The following is a 13495-nucleotide window of genomic DNA, read 5'->3' as shown; positions in this document are numbered from 1 at the left end:
TCATGAGCTCCTGGGGGACTGCAGCCAGGCCCTGTTGGTCCTTCTCTCCTTGGGCCAGCGCCCACAGCGCCAGTATTGAGCAGTTCTGTTGTTTGTGTGGGGAGGGGACAGTTCCCAGGCATTCAGTTTGGAATAGTACCAGCAGCTGACACCTATTCCTCGCCAGGCACTCTGCTAGAGAGCACACAGACTCAAAGGCCTTCACTTCCACAAAGCAACCCATCGAGATATGTGGGATTTACCCTACTTCACAGATGAGGAAAGCAAGGTCCAGTGAAGCCAACTCAAAGCCACAGCAGCCAGCATGGGTTAAAGCCGGGGTGTATCTAAGCACCCACTCTCGGGCAGAGTCCCCACCACCCCCAGCAGTGTGGGCGGGTCCCTCCCTCATCCCTCTGCTGGGAGCTGAGCTGGAGAGAAAACAGGGCTGAGCAGGGTTCTAGGAGGCTAAGAAGGTGACCAGGGAGCAGACAGAGGAGGGAGGGACGACGCAGACAGAGGCTCAGAGTATCAGAGCTGGGTGACACTGGAGAACACCTCAAGCCCAGCTTCCCACCCGGCACAAGAAGAAATGGGGTCTAGGGAAGTACAGATGGGGGCCCCAGCTCTGCATCACCCTGGGCACTTGTTGGAAACGAGACTCAGAATCTGCACCTTAACAAGATTTCCAAGTGATTTTGATGCACACTGAAGGTAGAGAAGCACAAAATCACTTACCTCACTGGGTTTTTGTGAGGCTTCAATAGGACAATGCTTTGTGCAGGCCTCAGTGCTCCATGTGAGGTGCGGCCGCACCCCCCTCACCGCCATAGGCCTTGTGAGCGACTTCTACTCTACACACCCCCTGACTAGGCCAGCAGGGAAAACCAGGAGCTGCACACCTCAGACCGAGTTCACCAGGGCTTCTGTGGGACTCCTCTGGCAGCAGGAGGGTTAAAGCCCCGGGAAGTCCCAGCCCAGCTGGCAGATGTGCTCCCCCACTTTACTCCACCCTCGACCCTGGGAGTGGGTAGAGAGGGTGACTAAAGCCAGATAGGCTGACTAATCCTGGGACACTAACCAGGGATTGAGAAACCGGAACTATTTTCTAGACCGGCACTAGAGGGGGAGGGGAGAGAAGTGAACAGAGATGGGAAAGAGGAGCCCCAGCCTTTCTCCAGCCTTTCTGCCTCCCCGCTCCCACTCCAGGCGCTCAGGTTTCTACAACCTCCATTTCAAGTCCCCAATCTCAGGATGTGAGGGCTTTGAGGGTGTGTGTGAAAGAAAAGTCGGGTGGGAGGGAGCATCTGCCCACTTCCTTCTTTCTCCAGGCTGGTCCCCTCCCCCAGCCCTTTCATTCCACAGACTTTCCACAGTTTCCCTAAGTAACTCCAGGAGGGAGCCAAGCTCACCCTCCCCTCCCCTCCAGCATCCCCCATCCAGCCTGGCAAGGGAGGGAAGGGGGAGGAGGCGCAGAGTCGGCTTCAAAAAGCTAGGATTCCGGAGTGATTTAGGGTCTAAAGGGAAGACTTCAGAGGCGCCAGAGAGGGAGAGTGAGGGACGGACACACACACACACACACACACACACACACACACACAGAGGCACGCAAAAGAAAGGGAAATAAATGGGGAGAAACAGGAAGAAGGGAGGCAGGAACAGAGGGGCACAAAGGGCTTGACTGGGTAACCGAAGGCCAGGCCCACCCACATCCTGCAGGCACCCTAGATCTCTGAGGAGCACCCAAGGAGGTGGAAATGACAAAGCCAGTTGTTGTCACCTCTTACCAGAAGCAAAGGCCCGACATTGGCCCATGGTCCCGTGGGGGGTGGGGTGGGCACTGAGGTCGGGCTGGAAGGAGAAGGGAGAGGATGTGCAAACCCAGAGCCCAAGACAAAAGGTCTGACACAGGAGTGCCTTTTGGTCAGCTGCGCCACTAAAAAACTAGGTGACCCTGGCAGAGGCCCTGCATGATTCAAGCCTGTTTCCCCATCTGTAAATCTGAGGGGGAGAAGGTAGACTGTGGACAGATTCTACAGGAGGCGCTGGCCTTCTGTAGAATCAATTCTTCAACGGCCCCTCCTTCCACTTCTCTGACACACACAGTGAGCAGGGACCAAGATCTTTTCTATTCCCAAGAGAAACATTCTTTAAAAGGCAGCAACAAGGGGTGCCTGTCTGGCTCAGTCACTGGAGCAAGTGATTCCCGATCTCGGGTTGGGAGTTTGAGCCCTGTGTTGGGTGTAGAGATTACTTAAGGGTAAAGTCTTCAAACAAAACAAAACAAAACAGCTCAGGCCTGAAGGTGGGAGCAGCATGGGCCTCCTCTCTGGCTCCTGGCACCCAACCTCCCTCCCCCCTTTGCCCTTCCCACCCCAACCCAGGGCTGAGACAACTCCAGACAGGGAGGCCTCATCAAGCTAGACTAGGGCCAGTTGAACCACAAACCAGAGCCTCCTTGAAAACACACTTCCCCCCAAATGTTTATTTAAAAAGCCTCCCAAGTGTACTTACTTTCCTTCTTACTTACTCCCCCTCAGCAGTGCCTGGCTGGGCTGGACTCCAGAAGCCTCTCGGGCTTCAGGGCAGGGAAGCGGGTGTGAAAGTGAGAGTAGGGCCTGACCCTGCCACCTCAACCCTCTGGATCATTCCCCAAGGCCCACGGTGGGATCAGGTCAGCTGCTGTGTGGGCCCAGGAGGGCGGAGCCCTGGCAGGGAAGCCAGCCTGCAGTGACCCAGGAAGTTGTGGGCCATAAATACTGATTCCATTTCTGTTTTTTAAATCTGCATTCAGGCCAACAATCCTGCTTCCTGGCCTTAACGCTAAAACCCACAACAGCTAAATATACCTGTTTACTTTCCTCAAGAACCTGACTTGGCATCTCCCAGACCCATCTGCCTGCCTCTTTCATACTCAGTATTGAGTCTGTCCAGGAGTACAGCACCCCAGACCTGGGCCAACTCTGTCCCAGAAGACTGGCCTCCCTGTCACCTCCCTCCGACCCCTGCAACCCTGCACCTACTATGGGCCTGACTTCACTCAGCCTCATAGACATCCGGGAGAGGCTTGTCAGTTTTAACCAAAAAAAAAAACGCAGTGTGCTTGATTAAATTTCAACTTCAGATAAAAAATGAGCCATTTTTTATATAGTACGTCCCAACACTAATGTTAAACTATGCTAAAAACTATGCTATAAACACTATGCTAAAATACTATTTGTTGTTTACATGAACTTAAAATTAACTGGGCATCCTGTATTTTATCTGGCACCTCTAGTCTGGGAGTAAAGCAGGACAGTAAGAGGAGTTCAGCCTCTGCTCCAACTCAGCTAAAAGGGAAAACGCAGGCTGCATCTAAAGGCAGATGTGGTCACTATAGAAGAAAAAGCATGAACCTGGGAGTCGGACTGTGTTAGAATCACCCATCTGCAGCTCTAAATAGGGACCCTGGGATTTCTCAGTTCTCTCATTTGTCAGATATAAGTAAACAATCACAGATCAGCCTTGCAGAGCTGGTAAGAAGATTAACCGATGTGAGGCCCATCAAGCTTGCCAAGCATGCACCCCGGACAGTACGTAGGTGTGCTTTCAGTGAATGCTGTCCTGATTCTACCTGGCTCTCTACCAGCCCTCCACGAGTGCTACAGGACACGCCTTTCACTCCACTATGTAAGCCCAATGCCTTCATCCTCTGACAGCCTCCAAGGAAGCCTAGGATTTGCGGTTCCTGCAATGAGTCCTTATTAATAGGCGATATTCAAAATCTGCCTTCTACGGGTCAATAAGGATAAGAATTAATCAACTTTAGTCACTGCGTATTGTGCCCGTACTCTGTCATTCCTGTGCTGAGGCCTGACATTTGGCCCTCACCACACCGCAGTAAGATCTGTCAAAGTGCTTGATTTATAGTCAGTGAAACTGAGGCCCCCAGGGGCTGAGTACCTTCCTTGAGGACTCACAGCTAAACGTGGGTGCCAGGATTTGAATCCAGGGTGGCCTGCCTCCAAAGCCTGTGCCCCTAAGTACTAATACCATTCTGTTGTTCTGTTTCCCTAGCTCAGGACCCTTTTTGACTCTTCAGGGACAAAAACCCTCCGCAGAATCTCTATTGCATGGGAAGTTTTCTGTTAGCCTTTCAGGAAAACCCAGCTACAGGTGGGGTCAACAAAAAAGAGAAGGGCTCTCACAGGTCCATGTGCATTCTCTCACGCCCACTTGTATGGACGAAAGGCTTGCATGTGCCAGGCCCGTGGTTTTGTGCTCTCATTTAATCCTCATGACAACCCGTGGAGGCCACAGCCTCCATTTTCTGGGCTGAAGAAGGGTTAGGGAGATTAAGCCAACAGATCAAATTCCCCAAGAATGTAAGTGGCAGAATGAGGCTCTGACCTATGCTGTCCCCTGAAGCTGGACTCTTAATACTTCTGCCTATACCCCCTCAAGAAATTTTTCCTTTTCAGCTCCCCTCGAGGCATCTCGGGAGCCTTAGCTCTTTCTCTTTCTGGCTTTTTGTCAGGAAAGAGGAGTCCCCTCAGAACAGCTAAACAATCCAGGGGCGCCATGCAGGTGGACGGCCAGTCTTGAGGCCTGGCCGCTCGAGGACTGCCCCAAACCCCACACGCAGAGCCGCGCAACTCACCACTGGCAGAGGCCAGGATCATGGCCTGCAGCATCTCCGTATCAAACTGGTTGTTGGGCCATGTGCCGGTCTCATCCCCGTTCTGGGAGCTGTGGAAGAGAGAGTGGGGTGGTGAGGACAGCCTCCCAGACCAGCACAGGCCATCCCCCTCCTGTCCTCTCCCAGGGAACCCAGATCTAGCACCCTGTGTCTCTGTCCCAGTCCCACGCCAAAAGAGGGCCCATAGGATCAAAACACGCAATGTTTGCAAGTCCTTTGGGATAAAATCCCTCTGCTGAGCACACTTGCTGGTCTTGCACCATCTATACATAGCAATCCTTTTCTGAGGCACTTCCCTAATTCCTCACTCTCCCTCTCACAGCAAATCCAGCACAAGCAGTGTTTTCTAGACCGCCAGTTCCCAACCTCTGCTTTGGTAACATGAATAAAATTTGTCAGAGGGGATGCCTGAAGCCCACCCAGACAGCCTGGCACCTCCTTGGGGCAGCCCCAGTGGCCCTGTTCCTGCTGCTGTGGCTGTGTGCAGGGGGCAATGCCCACCTGCCTCCCAATGAAGCACCCAGTTACCACCTTGAGACACTCCAAGCACTGAGGAAAACATGAGATGCTTGACAGTCGTTAACAATGCTAACCTATAAAGGACCCAAAGGAATGCCAACACAACTTGGATTTTTCCCACAGTGACTATCTCCCTGCTTTGTTGGAATCTGGAAGTATGACATTATTTCTGTTTTTGAGGGGAGGGGACACCCTGACACAGACACAGTCTATCAGGTGATCCTTGGCACCCTCTGGCACACCAGAGTTCCTCAACAAACTGCCTGGATGAATGGGGGAAAAAGTCCATGGAGAGAGGTTACTATGAGGGAGGGATGGGGGCACTAGGGGACCAGCTGCAGGGAGAGAGGAAGAGAGAGGGAGGGAGGGAGCACGAGAGAGTGAGTGCAAGCCAGAGCCAATCACAGTCTGTGCATTCCATCACAGTGGGTGAGCACAGCCAAGAAATGCTTTACAATTTTTCCAAGTTCTGTCCCTGCTTATGATTTCCCCTGATCTGGGATTCCCCATCCCCAGGAAGGTGGACTTAGTCTTGGGCTTAGATCAGAGCAAAGGTGCAGTGTGTGACCTCTACACCATCACATCCGACAGAGAGTTAGAGTTGGAAGGGAAAGTAGAAGGCTCATTTCTCTTTCTTCAGAGTGCGAAGAGATGGAATTCTGTGTCCATTTATTCCACCAACATTTACTGAGCAATGACCGTGCACCAGACCCTGCGCTAGATACTGGGGTTATAGTTGGGAACATGTCCAAACTAGTTTGTCTCTATGATGCTCACGGTCCATACTGAGAGGCTGACATTAAGTACACAATTATTCAATCATGACTGTGACAAGGGCCGTGGAGGCAAAAAGCAGGGTGGAGAGGGAAGTCTTCATTTAGTAGGGGGCTAGGGAGCTCAATCAGTCCAGGCTTCCTTGAGGAAAAGGGAAATTAGAAGACAGGGAATTTAAATTGGAAGAATTTCCAGGTGATTTGCAGGACAATTCTAGTTAAACAAAAGTATGAGGAATGACAGAAAATCACCACCTTCTAACCAGTCATCAGTGAATACTAAAATATTAAAAGTGGAAGTTTGCTGCACAGTCTCAAATACCACTCAGAGTACTTATTAATCAATTCTTTAAAAGTAGCTTTGTAATGGAGAGATAGGGAGACCACTTACCTAAGTGAACAAAGTGAGTATCACCAACACCTGGACAGACAGACACGAAAGCATCCCCCAGGTAATGCAGTGGGAGGCTACACAATGTCGTACAGGCAGTATTCCTAAAAAAACTGTTAACCTAATTTCACTGTGAGAAAATGCAAGGCCAGATTGTGGGACATTTTAAAAGACAACTGACTTGGACTCTAAAAAAGGTCTGTCATAAAAAACAAAGTAAGGAGGCTGTTCTACATTAAAGGGGATGACAGAGATATGGCAAGCAAATGAGATTCATGCTCTGACTGAATCCTAGATTAAAAAAAAAAAAATACCAGGTGTGTGGCTGGCTCAGTCGGTAGAGCATATAAGCTTAGAGTATGAATTCAAGCCCCATGTTGGGTGCAGAGCTTACTTTAAGAAACAAACAAAAACACCAAACAGGTTAAAAGACATTTCAAGAATGTTTATGAAAATCTGCCAGTGGACTATATATTATTACTGCATTAATGTTAAATTTCTCAAACGTGATCATTCTTTTATGGTTTATAGGTGAATGCTACTATTGTTAGGGGTTCTATACTGAAGTTTTTCAAATGTTATGATGTCTGCCACTCTCAAATGGTTAAAAAAAAAAAGTTTGGTGTGTGTGTGTGGAGGGAGGGAGATAAATGTGCAAAATATTAACCATTGATTAATCTAGGTAAAAACAGTATTCCCATGTTCATCACACTATTTCTGACAAGTCAACTTTTTGACAAGCTTGAAACATTTTAAAGTAAAAAACTGAGAAGTAAAGTGAAGTATCTAAGAGAAGGTGTAGTGCTAGGGGATAGCGCTTTCCAGGTAGAGAGAGTAACATGTCCCAAGCCTCTGAGGCTCAAAGAAGCTTGGTCAGTTCGATGGGCTAAGGGAAGCCAGTGTGGCTGCCCCAAGGGGAGATGGTGTGAGGGGCTGAGGATGTAGAAAAATGGACACTAAAGATTTCTGGTCTCATTCTAAGAGCTCTGGCAAGTCACTCAGGTGTTTAAAGTGGGGTGGGGGGTGTCATGGTGAGATTTAAGTATTTAAAGATCCCTCTTGCTCCTGGGAAAGGACCAAGGGTTAAGGGTATCTTTGGGAGGACAGGAGCCCAGTGGTGGGGCCTCAGCCAGCTCTGTCTCTGTGGAAATTCAGGGATCTTAACTTGAAGCCCTGCTGAGCTGTCACTGGGCCTGTTAGAGGGCACAAGGCTGAGGCAGATGGGCTCATGCCTAGGTGAAGAGACTGACTGGGATAGAGTGGGGAGAACAAAGGTCAAGGAGGGGAAGCAGGAGAAGGGCTCCAGGGTGAACAACAGGGTCAGACACCAGGTTAGGAAGATACCATGTGGGGACTGGATAATGCTGTTGAGGGAATAAAGGTGAGGGAGGGGCTGGGTCTGGAACCATGATGGGCTGGGCTATGGGGAGGATTCTTGGACAATGATTGAATACTGGAGGCTAAGAAGATGAGCAGGCTGCCAACTCTGTGAAGCTGGGCACGAGGTAAGTAGAGGGGGAGAGATTTCTTTTTGAACAATTTGCTGAGAACTTCCTATTCTCTGGGTTCTGGGCTAACTAAATTACATAGAATTTAGTATATATATATATATATATACATATATATATATATATGTATATATATATATATAATGTGGTTATATATATTTAGTTTATATACAGTTTATATTTAGTTGTTATATAGTAGCTATCGCTCAGTTAGCTTGCCTATTTGAGCCTCAGAACCACCTGCAGGTAAGTATTATTATGATTCTCTCTTTTCCCGCAGATAAATCCAGGGCTCAGAGGGGTTGAGAGTTGAGAGACTCCTGAAGCCACACAGCTGCTAACTGGCAGAGCTGCAACCTGAAAAAGGCCTGGTAGGACTCTAGCCCATGCTCCTCTACACAACACCATACTGGGCTTCCCCATGGAGGCCCTGGAGCCCTGGAAGCGGGGATAGGGGGCTCTTCCAGGAATTAGGAGATGGTGGAAAATAAAAATGGAGGAGATGGACTATCTCTAATTGACCATTTTCTAAGCATCCACGATGTGTCGGCACCCGTGGCAGGCCAGAAGGCGTAAGAGCTGAGGGACGGAGTTCTTGCCCCAAGGAGACTGGATCGCGGTGTGCCGGATGTGTGTGTGGGGAGTGGGGTATCAGCCCAGAGGCTGGGCTGTGAAAAAATGCTCCCTGCAGGAGGAGGCAAAGAGGGAGAAATCTGGGCAAGTCACCTCTGATAACAGCCTGGATTTAATTGTGTTAAAATATAAACACATATGTATTTTTTGACACAGTAAAAGCCTGTCAGCCTTTTAAAATAGACATTTTGGGGCGCCTGGGTGACTCAGTGGGTTGAACCTCTGCCTTCGGCTCAGGTCATGATCCCAGGGTCCTGGGACTGAGCCCCACAACAGGCTCTCTGCTCAGCAGGGAGCCTGCTTCCCCCTGTCTGCCTTCTTGTGATCTCTGTCAAATAAATAAATAAAATCTTGAAAAAAAAATACACTATGTCCAGATGAGGAGCTATTAGGCAACAATTAACTTCTGAAAATTTTGTTCCTGCCATGGGGAAATTCTCGTGGCATACTGCGAAGAGAACATGAAGAGGTGATAATGCTGATGGAACTCAATTACTAGAGGAAAAAATGGTGAGAAATATACCACCTCACTGGGAGTAAGAGTTCATACTATTTTGTGAAGAAGTTTATGAACAATTTAGGTGAATCAGACTTAAAAAAAAAAAAAAGAAGAAAGAAAGAAAGAAAAGAAAAGACACCTGTGCAGGTTGAGTGCACACACAAAAAAATGGTTTAGAAATACACATATGAAAATGTTAAAGAGCTTAAGAGATTTGAGACACTGAACCAAATACAAAATGTGGCCCTTAATTTGGGTAAGTGCACAAATGAGTTAACAGACATATAATTGGGGAAATGTCAATATAGACTGGATATCTGATACTAGTTTATTAGTATGACTTAGTATTAACATATTAGTTTATTAATATTATTTTGAGTGCTTATGTGTTAAAAAAAGAACTGTCTGTTAAAGACAGTGAAGACTCAGATGAAACGACAGGAAGGCTGAGATCTGTCTCAAAATAATTCAAGGGGGTAACAGGGTAGAGACCCAAGTGAAACAAAGCAGGGCATTAGCTGGAGCTGGACAGTGGATTACAGAGGTTCATGATACCATACTCCTTGTGTATGGATTGGAAAATTTCCATATTCAAAAAATGTCAGTAGCGGGGGATCTCTGGGTTGTGAAATTTGAGTGCTTTCTCTTTTAAAATTTTCCTCTATTTCTCATGCTTCTATAATGAGCCTGTATTTTTTTATAAGCAGTCAAAAATACGACGCTACTTGCCTGCTGAGTGACGGCCTAAACGGAGGGGGAGCAGGGCGAGTGTCTCACCAAGGAGAGGGAATGGAAGGGTAGGGAGAAGCCATCAAGGGAGAAGAGAGTGGAGTGCAGGAGAAGCTAAATGGAGACTCTCCTTCTGTGCAGAGACTGGGAACAGCTGCAGGGTGGGGCCTGGGTTACAGCCTGAGAAGGGGCAAGTGATTTGCTGGGTTCAGCGCCTGAGGTAATAGCCGCTGAGGTAAGAAGCTAGAAGGGTGACCTGAGAAGGGATACTGGCTGAAAGGAGGGGCACCTGGCAAGAAGGGACTTCAGAACTTGGCCTTTTCCCTTTGGTCTAGGCAATGTGACCCAGTGCTGACTTGAATTAGGTTTCCTGGCGAACCCAACAGCAGCCCTGCTCTGAAGCTGGTGTGCCAGTAAACAAGATGGTAGGGAGGGAATGGAGCAGAGAAGCAGTGGAGGGCCAGAACCACGGTTAGACTGAATGAGAAAAACCTCCCCTCTTCATCCTCTCACTCCAATTTACTCACCAGAATGGCAGCAAAGAAAGAATTCATCAGTCTGCTGATCCTGAGAGACCTTACCACAAGGCCTTTGCTCTTCCCTCCCTCTTTCAGATGGTTAATTCCTACTTAGCCTCTCAGCAACACCTCATCTCCTCTCAGATGACCTCCAGTTCCCCGACCAGATCAAATCCCTACTTTATGCTCTCACCACTAGGTACTGCTCTTCATAGCACTTGGGATAACTGCAATCTTACATTTATTTTTTATTTTTGCTTAATACCTGTCTCACTCAACATATGGTAAATTCCTCGAGGTCAGGGAGCAGGCCTATTGTATTACCTCCCACACTCAGACTCCGACCTGGCCTCCAGGAGATGCTTACTAACTATGGAATGAATGAAGGAGAAAAGCTGCATTTCGGACCTCAATCAGGAATACGTGGCCCATCCACCTTAAGTTAACTAAAGGAAGGGAGCTTTCTCTTACATCTCCCCAAGAGGTTCTATGTGTATTTCAGGCTACCGAGTCTCATTCGATGAAAAGGGACTTGAGGCAGGGGTAAGGCGCTCAACCCGGAGGGCATATCACAAGCAGTCTGTGGGCCCTCCAGGTGCAGCAGGCAATTCTGCTTTAGGATCAGTACACAGGCACAAGCTGACCAGTGCGCCTTACCACTTTGGCTCGTTTCCTCCTGGAGGCTTGCTCTATACTCACATGACCCTCTTCTTCACAGAACTTGCTATGATTCGTAACTAAACGTTTGTTTAATGTGATTTGTTGTCAGTTTTCTGTCTCACCTGTTGGATTGGAAGTCTATCAGTTCAAAGATGATGTCTGCTTGTTCATTCTTGCAGGACAGTGTTTAGAACAGGGACTGCCTCATAGTAGAGGCCCAATAAATAAGTGATGAATGAATGAACACCTGAGTGAGCACATGAATGACCTAACAGGTCAGTGATAGAAAGGCTGGCAAAGCCACTAGGGCAAAACAAGACAGATGGGGGTCAAGGGAGGGGCAAGGGCAGTCCAAGCCTTCTGGCTTGCTGCCTCCTAGGGGCCTTCTAGGAAGTGTCCCGAGCTCCCGATATACATGAAGGACTGTGGGAGGCGGAGGCTCCACCGTATACCAAGGTCTCCTGGGTCCTAGGGCAGTGCGGGCTCACCATCTGCAGCATGCGGGGATATGTGGGCCATAAGGACCTGGCCAGCAAAGGGGGCAGGGAAGGGCGCCTAAGTTCTGCCCACCACCCCACTTCTCCTGGGTTCCTTGGACTCCTCAGGCTCCTGACTTCTAACAGGGAGACCTGGCCTCAAGCCCATCCCACTCCTCTCAGACTAACTTTAGGTCTTTCTATAGTTTCCTTCCCCACCACCCGCAGGGGGTTCCTGTCTCAGCAGGAATTCATACTGGATTGAAATGAGCAGCTGGGGCAGCGGGGATGGGAGGGTGTGTGCTGGTAAGCACTGATCAAAGACTCTGTGTGTGAGGAGTAGGAGGAGGGAGGGGGGCACGTGTGTGCTGGCTTGCCCACAAGCACAAAGAAATAAGAGACAGGATAAAAGGAAGACAAAGAGAGATAAAGAAAGAGTAACAGACTGAGGCTCGGGGATGCAGAGAGAGACAGACTATACACTTAGAGAGAAATACAGAGAGGGGCAGAGACAAGGAAAGAGAGACAGGCTGAGAACAGAGAGGAAAGCAGAAATAGCAGGATTAATAAACCAAGAGACTGGAGACAGAGGAACACAAGGACACTAAGCAAGGGGGAGAAACAGAAAAGAGGTCAAGGAAATAGGGAAGCAGAAACAGATTAGACTAACGGAGAGTCCGATTTATTTATGAACTGCACCATTTCCTGAGCACCCAGCATGGCGGGGGGGGGGGGGGGGGCTGGTGACAGGGGACACAGGCACAGTTCCATGTAGGCACACACAAATGGCAGGGACTAAGATGCAGCTCTAAAGACAGAAACTAAACTAAACTAAACTAAATAAAGAGGCAGAAAGAGAGGGAGAGGCAGAGACTACAAACTGAGACTGAGGGCAGGGCAAAGAGGTAAAAAAGAGCGGCAGAGACGACAGGCCTATAGGTAGAGAGGCAGGACCAGGTGTGGGCTCTAGGGCAGCCTGGAGCCAGGACCAGAGAAACCTGCCCCTTGAGCTTCCTGCCCCCTCAGTCCTCCCTCCAGCCACGCAGTTTCCACCTTCCTCCACCCTCCTCCACAGCTGCCTGGCCTCCCTCACCTCTGGCCCTGCTCTTTCCTGCTGACTCTGGAGGAGGCTCTGACTGCTGACAGCACCTCCCCTCCTCCTCCTATCCCCCAAGTCTGCCTGAACCCCAGCCCAACCTGGAGCAGGGCGACAGAGGAATTAGATGGGTACAGAACACTTCCTTTCCCCCCAGAGACCACCTGAAGACCAGGAGATAGGAAAAGGTTCACATGGGGAGAAGGCAGGGGCTGAGTGTGTGGAATGAGCTTTCAAAAGAGCCAGAGTAGAAGCCTCTTCCTTCTGGGGTCTGTGTACCAGCCCCCAATACACTAAAACCTCCCTGAAATCTGGAACTGAGGGAAGAAGCCATTTGTAGCCAATGTTGAGCCCTCCCCCACCTCCTCCTACGTCATCACTGAGAAAATGCCGCAGAGAAGAGGGTGGGCTGGAGAGGCAGTCACCTACCCGCTGGTGCCGGGTCTCTGGGCCTGAGAGAATCGCCAGTCCGTGTTGGGCGGGGCTTGCTGTGGAGAAAACAGAGGAAAAGGGGCTGAGGACTCACAAGCAGTCAGAATGTCACCAGAGCTGGGGCTGGGCAGGGAGGAAAGAGGGGCATGGACACAGAGAAGAAAAGAGGCTAAGAGGAGGGAGGGGTAGACTCATCTTTAAAGACAAAGCGTACCCCAGGTCTCAGAGGTCTGAGGTACCAGAGGCAAAGAGATAAAATAATATTGATCTGACCATATCGAGGAGCAAACCCAGAAAGAGCCCATTCCTCCAAGCCCACTGACTCAGAACCGCTGAGCTGAGGTTCAAGGGCAGAAAGTATCTTCTGTGGAACTCAAGGGAGGGGCCCAAAGAATCACTCCCCCGCAGGAGATTTTCATGAGAATTCCACCAGCCCTAGAAAGAATTTATTCAGCTCCTCAGCTGGAAACAAAGCATCCTTGCAGCAAGATGGCTGCCGCTCCTGGTAACCCTTTTTGTGCCAGGTTGTGTTGTAACATATTCAGAGGGACGCCTCCTCCAGGCCCTTGGCTCTCGATGATCCCTTCCCACAGCTAAACACATT

At 49.4% G+C, this 13495-nt stretch overlaps 1 protein-coding gene across 23 annotated transcripts in view; it reads right to left on the bottom strand.

Annotated features, from left to right (window-relative positions):
* LOC125100255 (protocadherin gamma-C4) overlaps positions 1–13495 on the bottom strand; it is a 187699-nt gene that overhangs the window by 1292 nt on the left and 172912 nt on the right. For all 23 annotated transcript variants that reach the window (XM_047730309.1, XM_047730307.1, XM_047730310.1 and 20 more), the window contains 2 exons: positions 12889–12947; positions 4619–4707 (listed from right to left, as the gene is read on the bottom strand). In XM_047730309.1, coding sequence (XP_047586265.1) covers positions 4619–4707; positions 12889–12947 — 148 coding nt within the window. The remainder of the gene's footprint in view (positions 1–4618; positions 4708–12888; positions 12948–13495) is intronic.

This window comes from Lutra lutra, chromosome 5 (assembly GCF_902655055.1).
Source record: "Lutra lutra chromosome 5, mLutLut1.2, whole genome shotgun sequence".
Taxonomy (NCBI): Eukaryota; Metazoa; Chordata; class Mammalia; order Carnivora; family Mustelidae; genus Lutra; species Lutra lutra.
This window is presented reverse-complemented; position numbering and strand designations above follow the sequence as displayed.